The sequence below is a fragment of the Megalops cyprinoides genome, chromosome 13 (assembly GCF_013368585.1).
Source record: "Megalops cyprinoides isolate fMegCyp1 chromosome 13, fMegCyp1.pri, whole genome shotgun sequence".
NCBI lineage: Eukaryota > Metazoa > Chordata > Actinopteri > Elopiformes > Megalopidae > Megalops > Megalops cyprinoides.
In genome coordinates this window covers 28,189,447-28,217,067 of record NC_050595.1, presented here as the reverse complement: position 1 = coordinate 28,217,067, position 27,621 = coordinate 28,189,447, and the positions used below count along the sequence as shown (strand labels likewise).

Sequence of the window (27,621 nt, the reverse complement as noted above, 5' to 3'; positions counted from 1 at the left end):
TTAAAAATATGTGACATTTCTCCCAGGTTCTTGTTTGCGGATAAATTACCCTCCTTCCTTCAGACTCCTGTGGTAGCCCATAGCTCATTCTGAATCAATATCGCCTTTATCCTGAGGTGACGTATTCAAATGGGTTTCAAAACATTACAATTACAAAAAATACTTAAGGAATATGAGCCTATAAAAAAGGTCTAAAAATGTTGGCAAAGAATTTACAAAAGGTGTGATACCTATCTCAGCATGCCTGTGAGATTATTATTAGAGACAAGACCATAAATATACAATGACAGCTGAATGTGAGCACATATCTCCTGCGTTTGAAGACAGAAGAATACTACAAAAAGCTAAGCAGTGATACTGGGAATCAGGACCAAATCAGACCAGAGATCTGACAGTCTGTTTCTGTAACAGCTTTCACTTACGGGAGGCACTAAGCGCAATCCCATGATGCATAGGCTCAGGCGTCTGTGAAACAGTACGCACATGTGCACTCCAGCGCTTGTTTCCATTAATCATCTGTGTCTTAACAGGTGTAATTTGAATGTGATGTGATTGTTTTTGTTATTTTAGGAATGGAGCATTCGCAGATCATAGATTAATCCTCTTTGATGCCTGGGAGCTGCCGTGAGCCTCATCACAAATCCCCATAATGAATCAGATCTCTGAAGAGGCCGTGGTAATTTGCAACACGCTGGGTTCTGTGCATCACGGCACTCTGGTAGAATGAGGGCTGCGGAATTTCAGGTGTGTCTCAGTTCAGCTCCACGATGGAGCAGAGATCTCACGCAGAGGCTAGGGCAGGACTTTTATGTCAGACTTTGCATAAGCGAAAAAAGTTGAAAAGTTGTTTTTTATTACCACATTCCCTGTTTTTCTATCTGCTTTGTAAACGAAAACCCCACACAGTTCCATTCTACCAAACATATGTAGGAACCCTGACTCCTGCCCTCTCTTTTTAATGAAAGATGCCCATTAGTGTGACCTGACAGCACTGCTCACACTGTGATCTGCACAGTTACATTTTATCACCGAACAGTCACCATCCTACAGTGGCTGTTGATCTTTTATCAGTCCTCATTACATGTAGACAAACAGTACAATAAGTACAATAAAAAACATAAAGCAACAAAGTGCGGTAAGGAAAAGGAGAAGACACCATTAGGCACACAGGAGAAGCAAACCATGCGTTGCCTCCCACACTTTCCATTGTCACAATTGCTTAGCAACAGTTAGCGCAGAGGCGGAGAGGGGGCCACGGGGGGAGATGGTGAACTTCGGAGGGGTCCTGCACGACTGTGAGAGAGGGAGTTGGGGGCGGTGAGGAACGCTTACCACCATCTTGTTTTTGGAGACCCAGCAGTCAGCGGGGAAGTCCTGCAGCATGGGCACCAGGAACTGCAGGCAGCCGTCCCAGTGGCACAGCAGCAGCATCATGCCGATCAGGTTGACGATGCGCACCATGGCGCTGGCCAGGTCGTAGGTCATGTGGAAGATCTGCGGGAGTCAGGGCGAAAGCACACAGTCAGAACATGACATTATTGGCATTTAGCAGACGCTCTGTCCAGGGCAACATACATGGGTTACAATTTTTTTTTACATGTTACACATTTATACAGCTGGAAATTTACTGAGGCGATTCTGGGTTAAGTACCTCGCCCAAGGGTACAGCAGCAGTGCCCTAGCAGGGAATTGAACAAGCAACCTTTCAGTTACAAGTCCTGCTCCTTACTACTGTGCGACACACTCAGATATGTTTGCATTTGCACTGGCATTTGCATTTGGGGATGGGTTCTACATGCCTGCTCCTACCACACCTGCTGTGCTTTGCTTTGAGCTCCATCTTTTGTTTCTGTTCATTAGAAATGTGGTCCGGCACTGTGCAATATTGCAGTTGTAATGTAACCATGAGGGTCAAAGTTTAGTTTTAATCTGAGCCTCATTCTAGGCCACACTGTGCTCAATCTGATGTAGACACGCTGAATGCAATGAATTTAGCCCATTACGTAAGACTGCACTTTCATCCAGCAAGCCTAATGGTCCGCCGAGGATGGCCACAGGGGTATCGAGGTGGCAGTAAAGTGTTGCCTTCAAAAGGGGAAATGGCACCCAATCGATCTAATGAACCACTTAAAAAAATGACAATGCTGAAAAGATGGTGGGGGCAACCTCTTTGCTGCAAAATGCGGGCATACGTGGTCCTGTTAATCCAGCGATAAATATGCTCTTGGGAAGCCCCTGGACGTCTGAGCTGGTGTAGATTTTAATGGCCTCGGCAATTTAAAGCCACTTAATCCCACTGAGGGCCACGGTGCGCACTGTTAACTATGCCTCTCCTTATTAAAAGACACTCAGCGTCGTTTAAAACATGATGCTTAAGAGCTTACAGCTGAGAGAGATGCTCTCCTACCCTTTTTTCATCATGCTCGCGGAGAGACACTACAGCTGGGCAAACCTCCTCTTATATGGCCACACTCCAAACTCTCCTCCTGTATTTTATTTTATACACATTTCCCACAGTCCTGTCGTTGACGACAGATACAGAACTCCTCTACCGTTTTCACTAGAACGCGCGGGTGTCGAGCATTTGATGTGGATCATTTTTTGTTTTAACCGGCGGGTCCAGACGGTGAGGGGAACGCTCGCAGATGGATAGCCCTGCCTTCCGTTCGCGTTTGGAGAGACGTCTCGATTCAGAGTGAGAGGCGGTGAAATTACACATCCTGCGCTCTCCGGGCCGTCGTTCAAAGCGCGTACCCTCCGGCGTGTTTACATCATCCGGGGAGAGTCGCTGCCTCCACGGTGCCTCTGTCACATCATCCGCAGAACCTATCCCGTCTTCATGTAGCACTCACTGCAGCAGCATCCCGCAGCTGCAATCTATCGCACAGCAATAAAGGTTTTCTTAAAAAAAAAAGAAAAAAAAAACACCACTAAAGATAAAGCTATTACACGGGATAGCGTTTTCCATCTTAAAATAAATGGCTTTCTGTTACAGTTTCTAAATTATTCCTTTGCATATGAATAAATCATGAAAATCTTCATAACGTCTTCCTCATTAAGATTTATTACTTGCAATTGTGGGGATTGTACTGCCTATAGAGAGGAGCGTAATGACTATCGTGCTGCATGCACTCACCAGAAACCTCCGTGGACACTTTACAGTACGTTTACAGAGGAATGTTGAATGAAATAACCAGTTTTCATGCCTGCAGTGTTTCACTTAGACTGAATTACTTTCTGTTCTAAGCGCGCAGCTCGGAGTCGTCTTATAATGAAGTTTATATTAATAATAATATCAATCAACAAGCAAGCGCTCAAGGCTTGCATTTGCCAAGCTCTCGGCGCTAAGGGGACGATTATTTAGCCACCTACAAAAGCACTGCCAAGTTTATGAAATTCCATGCTTTGTGTAAACACCATTTCTTGAACACTGGTGAATGTAGCCCTGGAGGATGTGCTGCTGCTTAGCATTACTGAGCTACCATACAAATAATAGTGCTACAGTCCTATTGTAGAAGGATCTGGCTAAACTACAAAACAATCAAAGCAGATGCAGATGAATGCAAAAAAGATCTCAAGTGCCACTTCCCTGAACTTCTGAACCATGCCCACAACACAGCTCCTCTGGTATGAGCAGAAGAACAGCATGAGAATACCAAGCTGGGCCTTGAAATATGAAATAATTGCGCATTTTAGAATGCAGTGGGTTCAGAAAGGGACAGATCTCACCAATTTGTTTTGTCCCTAATTTATTTGTTATTTATTTCTTCAATGCATTTGCTATGCAAAGTGGGAACACACTGTATCTCAGCTTTTAAAGATATTTCTGCTGAATTGTTCAAATCCATCCTGAGCCACAGTCATTATAAAATCAGTATTTTGGAGCGAAGAACCAGAACTTAATGCAACTGAATAGATGGAAACATTAAAAAAAATGTTTAAATACATTCCCGAACAGAGCAAAGCCAATCTGTCAATGTCACAGTAGGCTTCCTGTCAAGAAAATACCATCAAACACACACACACACACACACACACACACACACACACACACACACACACATGCCTGCTCAACAAGAAATGCACAGAGGACAGAGCACTAGGTGTGATGGATAGCTGGTCTTGTTCTTTTAATTAACAGCAAGACACTGTAACCCTAATTGCATCATTATCTGACTAAACAGTGTGGCCTGATTGATGAGGTCAACGTGATTCTACTCTGAGGTGTCTTAAGGGCGAGGCTGTCAAACATACTAACTTCATCACTGGCATCACCAATGGGGAGAGAGAGACCAACTGTCATTTCACTCGCTTTGTTACCTTTTAAAAGAACTAAACCAATTAAGTAAATCTACATAACTTTTGCTATGTGGCATTCTACTGTACGTAAAAAAATATTCTTGTTTGTGAAGAGTTTCTAGTAATTTTATTTAAAACATGAAGGCATGCTTGATGATGCTGTAATGTGAAGTTTCGTCATGAGCATACTTGTCCTGTTGGGGGGAAGGGGATTCATTTATTGTTTTGATAAAAATGTACCTTTGCTATATAACTTGTTCTGGATGAGAGAGTATTCAATGACTAAATGTAAATGTATTGTTTTAAGTGTCAGCTGCAGGCAGCTTAAATCTATTTTTCATAATAGTATTCAGCAAACTGCACATTAAATGCATCATTAGCCTTGTGTGGCTACATCGTGAAATGCACAGCCTTTCAATGCACACAGTACATTTAGAAAGTATGGAATTCACAAACATCTAGATAACTTCACTAAATGCAACATTACCTTACTTTCTGAAGTGCAATAAAATTTCAAATTAGTTTTCAGTGACAAAGTGAACAGAGCACAAGAGAACCAGATAGAATAAGCTTCTTCTGTTACGTTGCAAAAACTGCTTCATTGTGGCTAGATATGCTTACATGTATGTAGGTCTCATTTAACATTGCATAAATATGAATTTGTAACATTATTACAAAATTACCTATGTACTATTACATGTCATTATATATGTTAATATATATTATCAAATGTTTATTTCAATGGATAATAGGCATAATACACAGTTTTGCAATTAACCTGACAGGTACAGATGTAGACGAAAAGTGAAAAACTGAAACAGACTTCTCTAAGAGAGACTAGCAGCCCTCTGCGAGATAGGAAGTCTTCTGAAACAGACGCAAAGTCCCTGAGACACACAAGGAAGCCATCTGAGACAGGTGAGCAGTGAGGACATTATCTAAGTGAGACAGAGGACACATTTCATTGTCCTATGACACGCACATTCCTTCTCAGGACCTGCACCAAAAACAAAAAAACCCAACACCAATAAAACATTTTTGCACCCCTGCCAGAGGGCAGTTGTCTAACTTCTTAGAATAACATTAAACTTCACAAAACTCTGATTCAGGACCTCTCCTCTCTGAAAGTAGGACTGGGCCACGACCCCGACATAGAAAGAATGAGTCTGGTCTGGACTGTGTCGAGAAGCCCTAATGTTACTTCAGGCTCTGATTTTTAGTCATTGTGCACCCGAAAGCACCTTGCCTTTCTCTGGGCCACAGATTTAGCGTCTCAGTGCCACTGGAGAGTTTGGAAAAGCTGTGGTCTCTGCAATAATAAAGCGCTCCACACGGAAATATCCATGGGTGTGTGCCAGATTACGTATTTTCGTGTAATAGCTTTAGACATACCCCGCTGTGGGTATTGATATCGCAAAGGCGTATTCAAAGACTTGAGGACCTGTCACCGATGCTGGCAAGCTTCATTGTGCTTTCAAAAATACCCTATTAAACCTTTTCTTCCTCATTTTCTTATCTCTGAAAGAGCAGTCCTTGGCCCGTGTATCCGGTCACCCAGCGGAGACTGATTAGTAGATCTGGTTTATTTATTTATTTGTGAAGATTTATTTAGTGGAAATGAAAGGAGCCCAGTGCTGGCACCACAGCTGCCGGGCCTGGCTGCCGCGTGGAGCAGTCTTATCAAAGACCTCTGGGATTTTGGCACCACGTCACATGACTCCCCTCCAGTCCAGCGCACAGCCAGTGGGGACACCGAGCCATAAATCTTAGCAATCCCAGGTGCCAATATTAATAGAGATGGACTCCTCAGGTCCACTCAATAAACAAACACAGATGGTATTCCTCCAAAGCTCCTGACTCCTAGATCAAAACCAGACATATAATTGTCTGTCACACCAAAATTATTCCTTTTCTGATGTTGCTCTTGTTATCCCTTCATCAAGTATTGTTTAAAAAGCTTTTATCCATTATATTAACATAGTTCAAGTAACATATTGACCTTAGTTGGTCAGGGAGATCACTCGATATTTCTACTCAAAGATCTCCTTAATAATATATTCATAGAAAAATAACAATATGTCAAATTACCCAGAATTCACCGCAGTATTTTGGTAGCCAGTGGAGATGGCCATATTGCAGGCAGTGTGCATGTCTTCGGGATTAGTCATTAGTGCATTCATTTGAATTTCATTTAATAACATGCTGACTAATTCTATTCAAGTCACTCCTTTGTCTACTAGAGGCAAGTCAAATGAGGAGGATATCCTGCCAGTGTTTTATTTTTATCACAATGCAACATGACAATGAGTGCAACCCAGCTGTCATGCGGAGGATACCAGAGACGCCGAGGCAGCCCCGCTTCATAGCGATAGATATCCGCACACCACTTAAAATGTCATTATCTCTGGCTGCGCTATCACTGTCATAAGCCCTTGATTGTCATTTGTAGTACTTTGGATGGTCACCGCCTTTCAGAAAGTATTATGAACTGTCCTGGATGAAAACCAAGTGATCCCGCCTCGTCTTGACCTAGCCGTGTCTTTGGGGGATAGGGAGAAGGTCAAATCTGGGTAATGGCTTCGCCAATTTCATCTGCGCCAGAGGCAGAGCCGCGATGGCGGGGAAGGAAGGCGGACGATAGCGCTAAGAGTGGAGAGAGAAAGAGGGGGAGAGGAGTGGCGGGAGGGGGTGGATTTCAGTAGAGGACAACGACGAATGTTTCCTCTTTTGGCGGGGCGCGGGGGCCACGTCTGGCTGCGAGCGCGCGGGCCGGAGAGTCTGTCGCGCTGCGCCGCGCTTTCACACTCGCGTGTCGCACACGAAAAAGCAGCGGGATCGGCGGTAGCACCTATAGGGGGTTCGGTGGAGAACGGCAGAAGGTGTGTAGTGGGTGTGGAGGTGAGATTCCACACTGCGCCGTTACAGGAAGCCGTGATGGCGGGACGCTGCCGTGTTCTGCAGACCGTGCCAGCACCGCTCAGCAATGCAGCTCAGGGACAGGGTGACATTCAGAGTCCCTTCTTAGAGGTTAACGCAAACAAAAGAAACGAGAAAAAAAAGGAATCCGTGTTATAGATCAGATGGCACTGGACGCGCTGATCTGGGCATTTTTTTTAATTCGATTGGAGCCGAGAGACCTTTACCATGTTGATAATGCATCAGGATTAACTGCAAGTCGAGCGGAATTCACTGAGCCGCGTTGTCTGTGACTGCACAGATTCATTAGCCAGGTGAATAAACATTAGAGCATTGTGCAAACGAGCTCTTTTCCTATGCTTGGTTTATTTTCAAAATGTAAGCCTGTAAATCAAGTTATGATTGCCAATGAGACAAGTACAAAAATACAAAGGAGTTCAGGATTTGAGATCTCAGTGACAGCTTTGACCAGTGGGAGATGAGGGATGACATTTCTGTGAGGTAACCCCTATAATTTTACAATAAGGATCCAAAGCCTCCATGAGGATGCCCTTTGGGTCTGCCTGATTGAGCAGCAGTGGTCAATGCTGCACAGGAAATACAGCTCACAGAGGAACATGCAAATTGGCCCTCCCCCCTACCTGGCTGACCTGTACCTGTCTGTCAATCATTCACGCTCTCTAGACTTTTAAGAATGAAGCCACAGATGATGTCTTAAGGAGTTCTCACAGGTCGTTTTTTAAGGACTAAAAGAAGTTCACTTAGCCCTTCATAGGAGGCGAAAGCTCCAAAATGCTATTGAATTCAGCCCATTCCAGAGTTTGCGTGATGTGACTTGATCTCACTTTCATCAGACTAGGATCTTGTCACACCAGTTTTGGTTCATCTGTTTTGAAAACTACACATCATTTTGTTTACCATACAGACATGCATGTGTGAAATTATAGTCATAGAGTCATAATGTATTTGGAAGGCACACTTATAACACAGTCACCTAGCCAATACAATTATGCTAACACTCGCTGGTCTGGGAGTGTTGTTAGACCGGTCTGACATTGTTGTTCATTCAGTTTGAACAGATGCACTTATGTTCTACTGTGCTGGAAGTCGCTCTGGATAAGAGTGTCTTCTAAATGAATGTGATGTAATGTAATACTACACTGCACACGCCTATATGATCAGATTTAATATGAGTTTCAAAGCTAATATAACTGACTCTATGGTTTTTCGCTGGTGTTGTATTGTACCTCACTTGTAAGTCACTTTGGATAAAAGCGTCTGCCAAATGAATAAATGTAAATGTAAGTGTAATAACCGATGGTGGTAAAAAGGCATGCCTTTAATCATAGCAGAGATCAAGGCCACTTTTCTGAACCCAACCCTTTATGTAGCAAACCAATTTTGCTGTAGCTGCATTTTTTGTTGGCTACTGTTGTGAGTTGCAAAAAAAATTCAAGAGGCGTATGTGACAGATATGAACATATACAGTTAACAGAGTAGGGTTTATCTTAAGACTTGAGTCCCTTGTCTACACACCAGCACCGCGGCACAACAACTTTGCCAATGCAAATGCTTACTTGAATAGCACCACGAGAAAGTCCACCTGTACTCGGCTTTGGGAAGGGCTGAACCAACTGAAACAGCCATTACAGCCTATAGGAATGAGCTCATTGAAGATTTAAGCTAGAGAGGGAGGCCTTTCTCCCGCTGCTCCCAAAGACTGGAGAATGGAGTCTGCGGCGCACAGCCTTTGTGCTCAGCTGGGCGACGCGCGAGAGCTCCAGCAGAGAGCTCATTTCTTTGTTGGCATCTGAATCCACCTGGTAATCTGGGAGGCCCTCTGACGTGCTGACTCGTGGCAGGATGTTTCCTCACTAAATTAAGCCCCTGCTGGGCTGTTATTCTTGACTTTGCAATTCTTGGTGCTGGGATGCCTGTTCAAGGATTTGTTCAATGGGGGGTCGGGGGGATTAAACTTTTACTTTTTGTATGTTCATTCTCATACTTTGTCTAATAACTGACACGGCTTAATTTTTTTTCCCCGCTGTGATGTTACAGTTTTATCTCAAAAAGTTAGTCACATACTTCTGTGCTGGAATTTGCTAGTGTTGTCATTTTACCACCCCTGGAGTAGACCTGCGGCTGTAATGTGCCCCCCACTCCCCACCCCTCCTTTTCTGCTAGTTCAGCCGGAGCTCCGGCGAGGCCCGCCCCTACCTCCTCCCACTGGTGGATGTAGCGAATGAGCCGCGAGAGGCGGAGCAACCTCAGCAGGCTCAGGATCTTGGTGAAGCGGACGATGCGGAGGGCACGCGCCGTCTTGTAGAAGTCTGAGTCGATGCGCGTCTCCACGATGAGGAAGATGTAGTCCACGGGGATGGAGGAGATGAAGTCCACCACGAACCAGCTCCGCAGGTACTTGATCTTGATCTGCTGGGGGTCCAGGATGATCTCGGTGTTGTCCTCCTTCACGATGCCCGTGCGGAAGTTGAGGACCAGGTCGATGAGGAAGAAGGTGTCCGACACCACGTTGAAGACGATCCAGGGCGGCGTGTGCTCGTCCTTGAAGAAGGTGATTCCGACCGGGATGATGATCAGGTTACCCACCATCAGCAGCAGCATGGTTAGGTCCCAGTAGAACCTGCACAAGGGCATCATGGGAAGACCAGCGAGAGGGTTGATGGGGGGGATTGGACACAGCATAAAGGAACAGAGGGTTGGGGAGAGGGAGAGACAGGACAACAAGAATTAAATAAATAAATAAAAATAATAAAAGACACAGCTTGACTGCAACAATTCTCAGTGCCTGTGTGTTCTGTTATAAATCGTGTTGCTCTCCTGCTTTGTAATTAAGTACAGATTGATTCCATTGCATGAAGGGTGATCTATCCTTGGCGCTCTGTGGATTGCGGCGAGAGTGAGGTTCAGCATTTTGAACCTGTCCTCTGGGCCAGATGTATTGCCCAAGTTTAGCTCCTCCATGAAAATCCATCACACAGCAGAACCAATTTAAAGCAGAGCCAAAATAAATGAAAAGATCCTATTTACTGTGCTGATGTTGGCAGTGAGGACAAGGGCTTTTACAGGAAATGAAAATCCAAATTACCACTGGAAACATTTTTTCGAGAGTGGACACATTGCATTCCTTCGAACGATCACAAATTGCAGGAAAACTATACATGCGCGGGTGGATATTTCACGCTCGAGCTACGGCGCGGGGAAGCAGAAGTTCCTACGCGCACACACACATACAGTCCAAACAGAGACAGTAATTGGAATTCTTCAAAGTAAAAGGGTATCCGTGGCTTCAAAAATCGCTGTCAAGCAGTGCTATCTTTAGCATGATGTTCCCGACAGGGAGTTTGTTCTTGTTATGATTTTTAAGCCCACGAGAACAAGAAAAAAACATGTATACCAGTAATGACATTTGTTTTCTGTATTGTATTCCGGGCCATTACCGCTACTGTCAGCATCCTTTACGGAACGACATCACTCCCACACAAACTACCAAGGCGGGATAATGGTGAACCGGAACGTATGAAATATCATGGCACACACGAGGAGTTAGCCTATTGCTTTCAACGCCAATGCTTGCTTTGTCAGGCTTATTTATAGAGTTCCTGCCAGCTCCCCTTGCTGTACGGGCTTCGGTTGGATTTGTGTTTTTAAACTGGGTCATCATAAAATAAACACGGGCATCAGAAGGTAAAAACGAGCAACTCTCACCCGTTCCTGTCTGACTGGCAGACAAAAGGTTGGGAAAAGACAAGGAGTGTTTTTTTTTTCCGTTTCCTTCTGGAGTCTGATGAAAGAAATGTTAGAGACACTGCTGTCAGAAACACCCCCCCCCCACACACACACAAACCCCCCCCCCCCACTACCACCCCCAGGAGAGCCGCACACCTGTCTGAGCCCCACCTGTTCTCTGGGCTCGGGAGACACAAACACACAACTGACATATTATAATGCGCAGCGAGACTGGCGGGCACGCGTGAACAGCAGTCAAAGCCCTCGAATGTGTCGCGTCTCATACGATATGCAGTGAGTGCATGCATGCGGATGCCTTCGCCTACATGCTTCCTCTTAATGGAAGCCTGTTCATTTCACCAAGGCCGAGATCCATCTACCACACTATATTATGCATTCGAATCCTGACGTGGAAAAACGCTGTTCTATAAATACATGGGGCGGGCGGGACGGGAGGGGGGAACTTGGGAATACAAAGCATGGAGATCCATCTAAAGGAGAGGGTCATTTCCCTCTCCCTATGCGATCCATCAAACGAATGCGTCCCAGCACAATGCGTTTGGCAAATACTTATGTTATATTCAGCAAATGCCGATTGTTTCTTTCCTTTTTGGGTGAAACTAGCAGGATGTCTCCTGTGTCTCATTGTATTTCAGTGCCTGCTGTTCCCCGTAGTCTGGGAGCTAGAGGAATAGAACCCCCCCATGCTGCCCCCCCGCTTGCACCTGGCCCCCGTCCGGATGCCGGCGATCGCCCTCTTTCGCAAATGGGAGCCTTGACATTTCCCTGCCCACACACCCAAGGATAAAGCATGGGGCCGGTCTCCTGAGTGCTGACCGGGGGGACGTCGGCAGCATGTTTTCACCCTCAAAGTGCCTTCAGCTACAAGATAAGCCTCTCTGGCCGTCTCTTACCCCGCCTCAGGTAAGCTGGCCGGGGTTCACTGCCACGCATGCATGCTCCCAGAGATTGAGCAGACCTGAGCGGGGGCTAAAAAAACCTCCCCTCTGCGCTCGGCTACCTGGAGACCCGGCGGCGCGGCGGACCCGCGGTTACGGAGCGCGGCGGACGTCACCTATCAGCTGCTGCTCTCGTCTGGCCGCGCCGGAGCAGGTAATGAGCGATGGCAGCGCAGTCAGGTTGGTCGCCTGTTGTGTCGGGTGAATTAGCAGACAGGACAGGCCTGACTGCTGCGCGGGCTCCTCCAGGCTGCGTCTCACTGACTGAATGAGGACAGCGCCACAGCATGCGCTCCAGAAAAATACAGGCGCCGTTCTGGGGTGACTCACTGAATTATGTTGATTTCTGAATACGAAATTTCCTCTTTTTTGCATCATTTAAATCCAGCCTCCTTTTTTTTTTTTGTTGTTGTTGTTTGTTTGTTTTTGAGGCGGGGGAGGGGGAGTGAGAGCTGGATGGGGGGCAGGGTTTGAATGGAGATGTTTTCAGAAGTGTCAGCCCCCCCTCCCCCCCAGCCCGAGTGCAGGGGGGAGGGAGCTGTTGCACAGTGGACATAATGTACTATCACAAACGCTCCGACGAAACGTCAGTCTGCCCGGGCCTTCACGGGGGTGTCACTTACGCCCTGCGGGGCACGGCTACCACCACAATGGGACCCATGTGGGCTGGGGGGATGGGCTGGGAGAATACAGCCGCACAAGCTTCAGGGAGCCTCTGAAAGCTTATCTCCAGAATGGGCCGATTAACCCATCGAGACCTGTGGTTCTTCCCCTGGATGGCCTTCCAGAGAGGAAGGAGCTACACAGAGGCACACACAGAGTGGATGCAATTGCAGTGTTTCCATAATGGTTCAACAGGAGTGGGCCACTGCCTCTCACCGGATTATACCAGCCAGGAGGTAACCGGTTGGCCTGTTAGAAGGGTTAAGGCTTTTTTTGATGATATCCAATCAAATAAACTGCTGCGACAGCGCTGGCGTGGCCAAGCTTAGCCTGATGGGCACACTGAGAGCCCACTCCCGCCATCACTGTGCAAGTGTGTCCACAGGTGGCCCTATGTAGGTGCCATGGCCGCTGTAAGGAGATTTTATGGCAGGGAGAAGGAGAAAAAACAGATGGATGTATGGAATGGGGGGGGGGGGTTTGGGGGAGGCAGAGAGGCAAAATCGATGGCAAAAATAACTGTTATCTAACGCAGCAAAAAGTGCCTCCATTAATAAGATTACCAGGCAGGGTGGGTCAGATCCAGGGCCTGATTTATTATGTATTTTCATCCACCTGTTAAACTCTGCCAAGGCACATCCCAGTGAGGGTAAGCCCTAATGATTACTCTGGAAGGAAGCGACTTTTCCCAAGAAGACTGGATCTGCATCCACCGGCCATCGGATTATAAGGCCCGCGCTCATGACCTCTGACCTCTGACAGATGCTTCTATTACTGGGACCAGCATCTGTCGCACACTGTGACAGCCCAGCTTCTTCCCTGTCTCCGCCACCTATTACACTCTCACACTTCCCCTCGTCCCTCCAGTCGACAGACCCGCAAGCGTAATTGCTTCACAACGACACCAGTTATGAAGGATTGTCGGAGATGACGGTTCGAGGCTTTTAGGCAAGAGGGTGCCCTCGAGCGTTTAGCGCGCACCCACTCTGTGCCATACTGCCGCCCTATCACAAAAGTCAGGCTGTCGGGTGGGACTCAGATTCACGGCTTGTCAGGGCGGGGGTATTGCCGGTGTTCTTGACGTCCCCTGTCTGCTCCGTGTTGATAGGGGCTGTGCATTAGCAGAACTGATGTCAGTGGACACGGGGAGGGGGGTGGGTGTGGGGGCAGGTAATTGCACTGATACACGCCGTCACAGCGTGAGACGCGGGCGCGGCAGTCGCGGGGCCACGCTTCGGATGGCTGGCGGCCGGGGGTGGCTGCGCACGCTGTTGAAGCTGCAGTTTGTTCTCGCAGTGACAGGGACAAAAGGGGAAAGACCATCTGTGAGGCTGATAGCAGGGGAGGCTCTTATTAGGGACAGTGCATTTCATTATTTACTTGCTCAGCAGATGTTCTAATCCCGGGGCGTCTTACACAGCTTACATATCATCCATTTACACGGCTGAATATTTGCCGGAGCGATTCAGGTTAAGCACCGTACTCGAGCGCAAACCCGCCGTGTCCTTCCCCGGAGTTCATGCTACAATCCCCTGGTTTCAAATCCGGCCCCTGAACCGTGTGTGCCCACCCCAGGGGACCCGAGAGGGGACTCCGCGCGGGGGGCGTCTGCTGCTGCGTGCCTTTCGAAACAGACAGAGACGGGATGAAGGAAAGGAAGAGCGAAGGAAAGTCAAAAGGAAAGAGGAAAAGGGTGAGACAGGGAGAGAGAGGAGGGAAGCCAAAAAGAGAGAGAGAAGGGGAGGAGAGGGAAGTTTCGTGTGGGCCTGCATGCTGGTAACGCTTGTAAAAATTCTGCCAAAGCCAGTTGTTGGAAGATGGCCCCCGCGCCAACCCCCTTTCCCCACCCACTCCCGTTCTCCACCCCATCCTCCCTTCCAGTCTAAAGATACAGGGGAGAGTCCCCGGAAGATCTGTGAAGCATGGGATGCCCGGCGTTAGCTCAGGGGAGTAACGGCCTGCCTTAGCAGGCTGTGCAGGCCGTTTCTGCCCCCGGTGAGAGAGGAGGAGCACCACCCACACACGCGCCCGCGGAAAGGGAACACCAATTACAGAGGAGCCAGCCGCAGCCCTTATCGGCGCGCGGCGTTCTCACTTCCACCCTTTCGCCCTTTTTTTGCAAGGGCACGCCGGCTCCTAATTGCGCCTCCCTTTATATCTCCCAGGAATTCGCATCCACTCTAGAAGTCCCCCTATCAGCCAGCTGTTGAGTGTGGGATCCGAATGCGGACAGCATCGCCCGCCACTCCCCCCCCCCCAGCAGGAAGAGAGCAGCTGTTCCCAAAACCAGATGAACTGCTAACCTAATCTGCTGCCTACATTAGCGGCTGCCAACTCTCACCTCACAACCAACCAAACCCCCCCCCATAACCCCCCCCACCCCCCACAACCTCCAGCCCCAGCTCTGCCCATTATCTTCTCTAACCAGGTGATGTAATCAGTAAATGGACGAGCCCGAACGAGAGCCTCTCTATCCTTTGCAGGGATTTTGATATGGGGGTCAGAGCGAGAGAGAGAGAGCGAGAGTGAGCGTGAAAGAGAGGAGGGGAAGAGACGAGAGAAATGGGAAAAGCGGGAAAAAAAGAGATTGTGTGAAACAAAGACATGGCAAGAGAGAGAGAGAGAGAGAGAGAGAGAGAGAGAGAGAATGAGATCAAGAAAGAGAAAAATCATACGCCCGACGTTGCACTCAGTGGATAAAATGACATTTAATCCCTCCTTACCTCTTATACAGAACCCCTGCTGCTCAAAACATGATCCTCATTTCGGTTAGCACATTTTAGCATACCCCAAAAGGGCTGGGAAGAGAGCAACAGAAAAACCCAGGCCAAATTAATGCTGCTTAAAAAGCGAGCAGTTCATGGAAAACCCTTACTAAGAAGTCATCTTAAGCATAAAATGAAATAAAAAAAAATGTGGGATGCAATACTGAGTTCATCTGGTCTCGCTTGTCTGCGTGAGGAGGCACAAACAGAAGCTTAGCTGACTGTTAAAGCAAATAGGACCGGATTTGTCCCGTTTATTTGTTATTCCTATAATTTTTTGAATATGTGTGCTAAATCATAGCTCTGTGCATTCAGTTTCAGTTGAATCCCCCCCCCCCATCCACCCACCCACTCACCCACTCCCATCTCCCTGACAAAACAGCTCCGTGAAAAGCCCTAATGACAGGCTCGAAAAATAAAATGTGTGACAGAATTTACCTAAATGACAAATGACGGGAGGGGGGCAGAGAGCAGCTCTTTAAGAGACAGTGCGCGACGGTGATGAAGAATGGGGGCTTCCCCAAGGGGTGTGAGAAAAAAATCTATTTCAATGACTGCATGTCTTTTAATCCTACCATTTGTCTGGGCCTTCCAGACACCCAGCATGCAGTGGGTGCAGGCCAAACACATTGATCGAGGAAAGCACTTCCTGTGAATCACGCCAGCCGCACAGTGTTGCATTTTTTTTTCCCCCTTCTGCATGCTGGATTCAAGCCCTCTGTAGCTGGTAAGGTCAGGGCATGGCAATTTCCCCGCTCCCTTGCGGTTCGGCACAGTGGCACCAGTGCCGGTGGGAGAGGAAGGTGACATTTGCCTCACAAATCTGCCTAATGGTTAGGCCTAATGTATTTTAATAAGCGTTGCTTCGCTGTCGGCTGTCGGGGACGTCGCGAGCAGAGAGAAGGGAGGCCGGCCTCGGAAAAGGGACACGAGACAGAGCTTAAGGGTAAAGCGACGCCGCATTTAATTTTAACAAGCTGCCACACAGCGCCCCGCGCACAGCGCAAACAAGGCCTTGCCATCGGTATGAACCACGAGCCGCAAAAACAGGCCAGAACGGCTGCTTCTTGTTTACATCTCGGAGCGATAGAGTATCTCTTCAGGCCGGGGATGGAAATGTGGGAACAGAGGGCGGAGGGGCTGGAGTTTCTGACAGCAGCCACCTCTCTTGGGTTCGAGGGCAGGAAATCACAGACACGGGCATTCTCAGACGTAAGCTCGGCCCCGACCGCGAGAGGGGGGGGTGCTCTGATGAGAAAATAAAGGGCTAAATAGTACTTGAAACTACGAGAGCGGATGCTGTAGCCACGGCAATTACTGCTGCACCCGCCGCTGATTATGAATCAAACCCGAGATTACAAAAAGTAGCGAAGTGTGACACCAGATTAATTACGTCTTCCCCCCGCCCCCTTTTTTAATTTCATTCTCTTCAGGATGGATTATTTTCAATTTCACACAATTGTCACTTCGTGTTGCAAGAATTACAAGAAAAACAGTATATGTACAATGATCATATAATTTTTGGAAAAGCCCCTTTCCTGCTTGAAAGACATCTAGCAAAGTAGGGTGGTTCTACAATGTTTGTCAATCACAGACTATGTATGGGAGACCTGGGGCCAGGTTTTCATATCAGAATACCTGCTGGGCCTTGAATCTCTTCTGCTGCAGGTAGCCAGAATTTCATACTGCAAAAATATGTACCTGTGAAATTAGCTAGAGGCTGCAGAATGATGAACGGGTGAAAATGACTTTTTCGTACCTCGCGTTTCTGAAACTGAGATAAATACACCTGACATTTACTGGAGGTCTATGGAACAAACACGCTGAAACAAGGAGCTAAAAAACAGCATGTGACATATGTCTAGACATACAAAAATGTAAACCGAAGAGGACTAGGGAAGCGGATGCATGCATGGCACAGATTCTGCTTATTATTATTATAACAGCAAACGCTGAAAAAAAAAAACCGACACTAAAGACAGAAACTGAGAGGTACCGAGAAGAATTGACTTGTATGAGCAAGGAAATGGCTGAAGTGGCTTCCTCCTGTTACGAAAAATGTAAATGTCATCCCGGTTGGTGTAATCGCTGGGCCAGCAGCCCCGAGGTGCACAGGCTCTTAGTGACTCCCCCAAGGTATTATAATGGTGCTTTTTTATCCACGATACCACGGAATACATGCAGGAAAAAAAAAAGAAACGATGACACGGAAAAAAAAAATCTATCCTGAAAGCCTGTGCGCTGGCGTTCCGTGCTTGTGTGTCCTCGTTGCTGGATCCTGCACAAGTGCGGCGAGGTCAGGTGGTACATTTCAATCACTCTGCCTCGTTTAGAACCCTCCCTCTCGCTCGCCCTTCCCCATCCTGCCTCCATTAAATAAATTGTGTTGTAATAATCTCTTCTGATGTGTGCTCCTAATATTCTTGGATGAGCATGTCAGCCTATTTTGATTACCCCACTTTCAGGCCCCTCCAGCACATTCGGTAATCCCTTGCTTTACCTTCACTAAATTAAAAAAATGGAGTCATTTACAGACTGGAAAAAAACCGCCAGAGAGCAGCGGCAACGGCATTGCTCCCCACCCCCGAGCCAGGCACTGCGCAGCGCAAACACGAGCGGGAAGGCGCCGGTTAAGTGTGTGTGAATCTCAGAGGTCAGGAGAAGGGCACGAGACCGTTGTCGGAAGTATGGGGAGGGGTTTGGGGAGGGGAGGGGAGGGGCTACTTTCAGTTATCAATCAATAGCCCAGTGACAAACTACCAGTCCTGGGGAGCTGAAGAAAATTGAGTGTTCACACTGTGTACCGAACTGTTCGCAGAATCAGAAAGGGAATGGGCCTGACCCGCAGTAGGGTATATTAGCATTCTGTTTGCCACGTACAGTATCTGTGCATGACTGGAACACGTTGGCATCACTGCAGCACAGCAGCGGCATAGGCATGCACACTGTTCCTGCCTGTCTGTAACTCAAGAGTACATATTTCCTTTAGAAATTCACCCACGTTAGTCTGCTCACAGCCCAAAACCAATGCTGATTTCCTACAAGCCGGGCTTCATTACCAGGAGATCTGTTGGCATACATCTTCATTATTGTTTACAATGTCCTTGACCAACTGGATGGTAAATTCATCCTGCGACCAACATTAACATGTGGACCTACACCACTCCCATGTTTCCGTTTAAATTTGCAAGGCAAAGGAAAGGAAAGGAAATCAGAGGGTTTACCAGTGGTCACCTTGTCTGCTCATTAAACCACGCATCTGCAGTGCGTTCTATTATGACACACAAATGCAATTCGAACAACTCTGACAGAAAAGGATCATCAGCAATCATTTATCATTTAATCGTTTATCTCAGGCTTTTTTAAAAAAACAGTGCTTCATTAAAACTCAACAGGGTGATATTATTAACACATCATTGTATCAGCCTGCAACACACGTTATTATAAACATATCAAGAACCTTACAAAATCAACAGAGTAATCCAGTCCATCATCTTTTTAACATGCTTCCTAAACTAGTGTAACAGTAACCATCATGGCCCTCCATTTGCACCTACCCCTACACCAACTTTCCAACATGACAGAAAAAATGGCAACAGGCTAAAGAACAAGACACAGTAAGACCCTATTACTGCTATGAGTATTGCATTCTTCTGAGTATTGCATTGTCATACTGGCCAGAAGGACCAACATTCCAACAGCAACCCTGAAGGATCATTATTCATCCTGGAGATTCCACTGGGAGTTTTTGGAGGTCACAGTTATGGCTGATATGTGTTCACATTTATTTAAATGTGTTTCAGCGTTTTGCTTATTTACAAGCGGAGGGCAAAGGCACCACCACCTTTGATTTGGTGGGGCATTTGGGCCTGTAATTGGAGGAGGTCACTTGGATCAGCGAACGCCGGTCGAACCTATCGATACCCCGGCCTAATGCACTTTCTGATGTATTCCTGGTTAAATACTCAGCTTTCGTGCACACTCAGAGGGAAAATCGCACCGCTCTGCAAATGAAATCGGGCGGAACACAATTCATTGGCCGTGGAATTTAGTGCATGGAAACAGCGTGAGGCGGGGGTAATTTTCCTCTGACTGAGATGATCGAGCTGAGCCTTTTCAACATTCCCTGCAGAAAAAAAATCAGACTAATCTCATTGATCTGGACCCGCGGAACGAGTGGAAACACACACACACAATCACACACACGCACGCACATACACATGCACAGTCACATACCCACACACACACAAACACACGCACAAACACACGCACATACACACACAATCACACAGACTCACAGACGCACACACACATATACACATACACACACACACACACACACATATACACATACACACACACACACACACACGCACGCGCACACACACCATCACACAGACTCACACAAAAACTATCAAGAGCATACACACACTGAATCTGAGACAGATTAAAAAAACTGTCATTGAATGGGTAGCCTTTCCCACTTGCACAAGAGCAGTCATTTATAATATACACAAGCGACCAAGGACCACAATGAAGCCAAATTCTCACATACAAAGGCATATATAAATATCTTGAGCTAAAAATATATTAATATCAGGTTTCACACCAGAAGACATTTATACGGATGCAGAGCTAAATTAATTGAGCAGCAAATTGTGGACTACCCCACACGTTATTTTTAGCAAATGTACTATTATCACATGGAATCCGATGTATACATATTGCAAGAGAAATGCAATGAAGTCCCTTCTTGGAACTCAATCAGGTAATATCTGTTCAAGAGTCCTGTGCTCTAATGACTCGTCCACACCGCTGTTGATTCAAACATGGCTCTCATTCTAGCATTAGTTCTTAGATAACATAAAATGTAAGGCTACCCTATTTTATAACACAGTTCTTGACATTCAAACATGGTATGTGCAGGTCCAATGTGTTGTAATTGGTCATTTTCACCTGTTTTGTAAGTGTTGAGAAAATCATCTATTTAGGACCACTTAGTATGGCTTGGCCGCTAGCCATCCTTCTGCAACAGAAAGTCATGCCTAACTCATATCAGAATTTTACAGCTTGTTAAATGCATTTGTACACGCTCGACTTTATTTTAATTACAACTATCAATATAATAAATCCTATCAAGTGCAGATGAAGCAAGCTGAACTAACAGGCATTGAAATATGCATCCAGTCGGAGGTATTTGCGTTAATGGAAATCCAAATATTGCAGTCCTTCCTGTTAAACACCCCCAAGTCCATGAGCATTTGTGCCTTCCCAGTACGCCCCACTTTACTTTCCATGGGTTCCACAATAATACGAGATGCAGAGGGGGAAATAAAATATGAAGAGGACAAAAACAGTGCGAATGAACATAAGTCTTACAGTTGAGTTAAGCCTGTTGAGGTAAATGGAAAAGATCTGTTTGGGAGAAGGGAAGCCAGGTGAGAAGGAGCAAGGTCACGGGGAGAGGGCTTGAACAGAGTGACGGACATGACAGGACAGGCCAACTTCCCCTCCTAATTGTGTCTGCGGCGCTGCCTTCCTGAGACACAAAGAAGGCTTAATGGAGCCTCCCTTAAAAAGCTTACGGCTTAAGTGTCTTTCGTTTCTTTCCACTTTAGAAATGCGGCGCAATTAAATAAAGCATGCCACTGAAGAGTCCCTTCTGAAGCAAAATTGGGAGATAATCAAATGCATGCTGCTGCAATGTCATTTCATGCATTGACCAATCACTTCCACTGTCCTGTTCTGTGGTCTGCTTTAAACAGAGCTGATCAAATCTATTACTTCCTGTTCCCCAGCTGGTAAAAGGAATCCTATTGGAGGACGTATGCATGTTCATAAATGGGTCGAGACAAGGCCGTGCAGCTTTAGGGTTGGAAGTGAGCCTATAGATTGGATTATGTTGCCATTTTTAATCCCTCTTTTCCCTCATACAATGTGGCCCTCCTCCTTCTTATTGCTGTACAATATTTGCCAGAAGACAATAACGATTCATTCTGGGTAGTCACTCCTGTGTGACGCGTTTAGACACATCGATCTGTTCCTCAAATCGTAGCTGATAAGCTCGACACCAAGGGCACGGCCAAGCAGACAAGCTGAGAGCCTCCTTTTCCCGGGACACATTTTTATAAAATCCTGACCATTCAAACAGTCTCTGTCTTTTCCATCTTATTTTTACTCCAACCTTCTTGTGTCTATTTTTACTTATGATTCTGATTAGAATCCCTGCCGTTGGCAAGATATCTGTTTACTCTCAATGGTTAAAACAACATCAACCGCTGCCACAAATGAGCGTTTTTTTTTTTTTTTTTTAAGGGGCACACGGCCTGGTTATAATCATTTTCTAGATTACCCCAGACACAATTTATAATTTTAACATCAGATGGGGTTTAACTCATGCCCATTAAAAAATTATAGTCTCATACCAGCATATTTTCACAGCACTGTAATAGCCATTGAAAAGCTGTCTGTTTCCCTAAGCCTGGGCTTAAGATCAGCTGTGCTGTGCTGTCATATGGAAGACTATCAAAGCCCAGTGAGACAGTCCTGCACCTTATCTTGCAGAGTAAGGATCTGTGGGGAAACAGTACTGGGTCACGGATGACTCAGGCTCTAGATTTTACTCTCTCTCCCACCCTCTCTGCTGTTCTCCACTGTCTTACACCTCAGACAGCTTCCTCTACTCCGCAGTGCTCTCAACCTGTTCCTGTCATTTAATGGTGGCTCTGAGTGACTTTTTTCTCGTCATAAAGATCACAGAAAGGGGCTCTACCTAAGCAGAAGGATTACCCGATAAAAGAATATATTTATGGTAACTACTACTACCACGACAACTATTACTACTAAAAATAACTCATTCTATTAATAAGGTGCCTGTCAAAACCCATTGCGACTGCACAGAACATCAGTGGGATGCAGGGTGCTGTGGTGCTTTATTGGGCCTGACAGTGAACAGTGCAGCAAGGCACACTTGTCAGGTTGGGACACTACCAAAGGAATCCAGAATAAGATATCGTATTTCATCCGGTCTGTTTCATCCAATGACACTGTTAACCGTGCATGGAATCCACCCAAAGTTCTGTGAAAGACCGAGACATAAAGAAGGCGACTGAAGAAACAGTGAACCTGATTAGGAGGATTCCTGGAGGGGGAAGGAGATATTAACTGCACAAGTAGGAGGTGAATCACTGCAGTAAGGTTTTTATGAGCATGGCAGCTACGCATAGCACATAAACACACCCCCAAGCGGATAGTTTATTTATGGATTCTTGTGATATAGACAGACTGGAGTGATCTTTCTGTAGCATGGTCAATGGCGATAGGAGTACGTGTCTCATACAGTCCAGGCCAAACCATAACGCTGCAAACCAACTCGTATTGATCTCCTTTGAAAGTGCTATCTGAGGATTTCTGAACGTGTCCAGCAAAAGGGATGCATTGTCACTGTTGCCACTGCTGATTACGTAGTGAAGAATTTATGACCCATACCACACAGTGGTAAGACACACCATGTTTATGTCCATTAAGGTAAAACTATGACTGTCCAGAGCCACAATTTTCAGCTAATCGCATTTCTTAAGATAACCCTCTCTTCCTCTTGGAACGGAGATAAGCCATGTCGCCCACTGTAACCAGTAAGAACAAAAGGGCTCAAATCAGACAAAACCGATTTTGTAAAAGTAAATACTTGGTCTCATTGTAGCTATAACCGGTTGAAGAATTAACTGGATGTGTAAGTAAATATCAATAATGTCTGCTCAGAGATAATGTGCACTTATCTCATGTCCAGCGCTACGTGAAATATGGAGGACGCAAAAACAGAACTGTAATTGCTCTTCATGGCTGCACATGTAGTGCGTGCCAGACATCCGGGCTATCTTTGAGAAAACGTCTTATCTAGTTACTCAGACAGATGGAAGGACGGAGAACAGAGGCGGCGAATAGGCATTCTGAAACCTGTATAATCCTGTACTGTGTAGGCAGCCAAGCGCCACTGGTACATTCCTGTGGGACCACAAGACCAATAGATAAACAAGTAAATAAATCAGTCTGCTCTCCTTAGAGAGAGGCTCCTGCTGTGGTCTTTTCTCTCTACAAGCCCGGGGCCAATTCCTACGCTGTAGATCGTAGCGTCAAATATGACCGCCGCTATGTCTAGTTATCACCCAGGCACTGCACTCGTTACAGCCAGTTAATATATAACTGTCATCTAGAGGCAGGTAAATCACATCCTCCTGTGATAGACGGTAGGCCTTATGATTTGTATGCACCTCGAAAAATACGTAACAGAATTTGAGAGTCTTACGGCTCGCAATTTCAGTGATTGCTAGATTAACATTTCACCTACATTGCATTCGAACACCTCTGAAATCCCACATCAATTATCTCGTGGTGTGTTACCTTAGGCCACTGTCAAAGTAACACAGATCCTTCTCAGACTGTATAGTATGGGGCTATTGATCGACAGTCAGACTATAGTGCTTTCAGCTGTATGTATAAACATACAGCTTCTTTGAACTGAATGAAATGTTTTGATGTTGCCTGTTTCAGTAGCTGAATAGAATGAGTAAAACAATTTTACGAGAATAGGATTTAGGAGCCAGTAATTTCACATTGATTATTCAACACAAGACAACACAGTGGTCTTAGATCAGATGCCAAAGTCATGCTGTTCAAAGACAATATTTAAATAAAAATAATTACAGTGTTCTGAAAGACTAAAAGGAGGCATCAAAACTGAAGAATGGAATGAGCTATGACTCATTCAATGAAACAATATTCTAATGTCACTGAACTCAGAACTGGATCCATGAAAAGGGTTCCTATCAATCAAAATGTAAAATATTTGCATATGTTCCAGCATCTGTGATATTTGTGAAGCTTCGTGGTATCTGAAGCAAACAGTATTACCCTTTAATTAGGGCATTTCCCAGCATGTATTTATTTATTTATTTTTTGCATTCATCACATTTTATTTAATGTATTGCCTGAATAGGAAATGTGAGTGTTATATTCTGTGTCATTGAATTAACTAGTAAATCATCTTTCTAATGTTCTGTTATATGGATTTTATTCTCTCATGTTTTCCTTTTCATACTACAACATGTCAAAGAAATTTAATTTATATTATGTACATTGATTTAACCCAGAATATACACATGACATACACACAGTGTGTTGAAAACGCAAGTGTTTTACCCCTACATTGAAAAAGACATACCTCGGATTAGCATTGAACAAAGTTTAGCATGCTGGGAAGTATGCTTTCATGATATTGTGGAATTCCTTCAGCTACCACAAGGTGGCGTTTCATTCGGGACATGAATGTCATCTCATATGCACTGCATATTCTTTACTTTAAAAGGGCAAGATTTTACTGATGTTTCAAACTAGGCATTTAAATAACTAGTGCATGATTTCAAAACAGGATCAAATGCCTTGCAATAGTGGCACCACTGTATCCGAAACACACTCTCTTAACCTCGCAGAGCCTATGAGCAGTGAGACAGCAGAATTAATGGCCACATCCAAGTGCCGCACAATGCTGTGTCATCTGAAAGACGGTATAATTGCTTTAAAACATCTTCTTTGTCTGGCATCAAATGTTTTAAGTCAATGTCATTCTCAAGGGCAAGCTTAATTTGTAACACTGTGGTTTGTCTGTACGTACAACACTCAATGCGGACTTCAGTTGCTAGCTACCAGAACATTCATTCAAGGGTTAAAATGCATGCAAACTGCATTGTCTAAAGAGTAAGTAGAGGTAGGATATGATAAAAATGATTTTATCCATTCTCAAGTCTTCTCTTCTTTGTGGTTTTCATGTTCTCCCTATCAATAAAAGATGATATTATTCAAATGTTTCCAAGTATAGCAATTCACTGTTATTTAAACCATATTAAGCCTTTGTCTAAAAAAATATCCGACAGAATACCACACTACTAGTTGTAATACTGCATATGGTATGGGTTGTGTTAATTTACTCCCATTGATTTACAAAGAATTATAAATAAAACAATGTTTCTGTAAAAAAAATCTTTTGGAGGTGCCAAAAGCAAAATTGTTTTTAGAATCAGTGACTACAAATACTGTGTTTATATTAAGAAAGAGATTAATTTCAGGTAGACAGAACATGTGTATCAGACAACCATATAAAGGCTAAGATGGTAAGTTTCATTTTCTTCATTCTATATTTTATTCACCCTTTCATTAGCATTTAACCACAAAGTAAGTTGTAAAGTGGTTTTCTGAAGTGTTTGTGCGCATTCAGTTATTGAATCCGATGAACTTCGGCAAACCTGAACATGAATTTTCATTTTATGTCGACATCTGAATCCATGCCCCTGGTGAATCCAAACACTTTTGAATGTGAATTAATCTTTTTGCATTCGTTTTTATCTTATGTTCAACAATGTTTTACCTACTGTGAGACTATGTAGTTTACGCTTCATGATTTAAAATAGAAAGTAAGAATAGATGTGCCATACATTTGGGTATAGTGCGTTTTTCTTATAGGCTACTATATGCACAACTGCATTCTGGTGAGGTGTTCATTTCATTGTGGAAATCACCCATTGGATAACTCACACATATGTGACTACATAATTGCACATCAGTGCAGACTTCACCAACAAGCACTTTTGAGCCCAGGCCAGAGGATAATGAATTACCTGAAATCACTGTAGGGGTGAATTATCCAAAATCCGGCGGATTTAACCCGCTCTTGTTCCCTTTCTACTGCCTTTTCACTCCCAAACATCCTTAAGGAGAACTTGTTGACCCCCGGTTGCAGCATTGCTCCGAACTGCCTGTGCATGAAGCCAGCCTGATACAATCTCTCGTCGTCCGGCAAAATTTGGTCGATTCCATCCAACTTTATGAAGCCTGTTTGCTGGTCGGGAGATGCCTGTTGGGCACCGCAGCCGCCCTGCGCTCCCATGTCCGCGCCACAACCAAGACCTCCCGGCGGGCTCTCCCCGCTTGGGGTGACGTCCCCCTCGGTGATGAGGCGCCTCTCGTCCGCAGAGTCTGAGTCGTGGACGTGCCGACCGGTGATGGACGAGAGGCTGTCTCCAAACCTCCTGCAGTCCCCATTTGAGCTGGTCTTTACGGGTCTCCCGATGTCCGTTTCCATGATCACGTCTCCGCTTTTGGTTTCCCCAATGCCTTTGCAGCTTCCCGCGGAGGACGGCGAAGGTAACGGCTTCATCCTGATGCTCTTCCTCCGGGTGTCCTTGTCGCCGTCTTCTACCTCGCCCATGATCGAGGCTTTCTGTCCAATGTGCTGTGGCAAACTGTAGAGCCTTTTACGCATGGAAGAATGCAACCTGTCCATTGTGGTATTGAAATTGTTCAATTTGAATAAAAAGGAAAGATGCCTAAAACCGGATTATTACTGTTATGATTATTGCCACGAATGACACAGCTCTCTATCTGTGACTGTGAGCGCACTGTCTGGAGCTAATCACAAACCCCGCAAGCCTTATGCTGGTACACATGACTGGGGTGGATATGGTGCATTTGAAGGAAACGGATCATCTCGAATATTACCTGACACTTGAATTATGCCTCCACGCGCCGTTTTGACAGTGCACCCCGCTTCAGATCCACTCTCCTGTTGAAAGGCACTGGAATGCTCAATGTCTAATGAGCGCAATATCAAAAACACACATGAAGCCACCTCAACATACCAGGTGAGTGACGTGACGGAGGACGGCGGGGGGTAGATGAGGAGGTCATTAAAAACGAGGCATGCTCTTTCCCCCCAGATCCGTGTCTGCTGTCAGTAATAAACAATGCAATGCGATCATGCAACCCGCACCAGCATCTAAGGACCGCTGACATCACGGGTCCATCGTCCCAAGCTTTCTGGTATTGTGCATATTCATGAAGCTGATCTATTGGGTTGCCATAGGAGCGAGAGCTGCAAATAAGCTCAGCCCACCTAAGACTTCAGTCTGGGCTTTTAAAGGGCTAACGCTCACAGGGCAATCTCACCCTTGCTTTATGAATATTTTCTCTTTATAATATGATTCACCGGTGTCAAAGAAATACACAGGAAATACATATCGCCAGCTATAAACCCCACCAGTTGCAGGGTGAAGTTACAGCAGTAAGTAATGCAGATGTATGGGTTCCATATTTTGCGCACGAGGACATGCGCGAGGTGGGTGATAATCGATTACCGTCTGTATTTTCATAGGACCGTTAAATTGTGGGCTCAAATCCATTAGTTTAGCATTTCACTGGTAACCACTGAACCTTGATGGATG

General features: G+C 45.6%; 1 protein-coding gene across 1 annotated transcript in view; it reads right to left on the bottom strand.

Moving 5' to 3' along the window:
• hcn4 (hyperpolarization activated cyclic nucleotide-gated potassium channel 4) overlaps nucleotides 1-26,787 on the bottom strand; it is a 51,645-nt gene extending 24,858 nt beyond the window's left edge. Inside the window, exons 1-3 of the mRNA XM_036543586.1 lie at nucleotides 26,020-26,787; nucleotides 9,433-9,856; nucleotides 1,333-1,494 (exon numbers count right to left, since the gene is read on the bottom strand). Of these exons, the coding sequence (XP_036399479.1) occupies nucleotides 1,333-1,494; nucleotides 9,433-9,856; nucleotides 26,020-26,684 (1,251 nt within the window). The 5' untranslated portion in view covers nucleotides 26,685-26,787. The remainder of the gene's footprint in view (nucleotides 1-1,332; nucleotides 1,495-9,432; nucleotides 9,857-26,019) is intronic.
• Nucleotides 26,788-27,621: the final 834 nt, after the last annotated feature.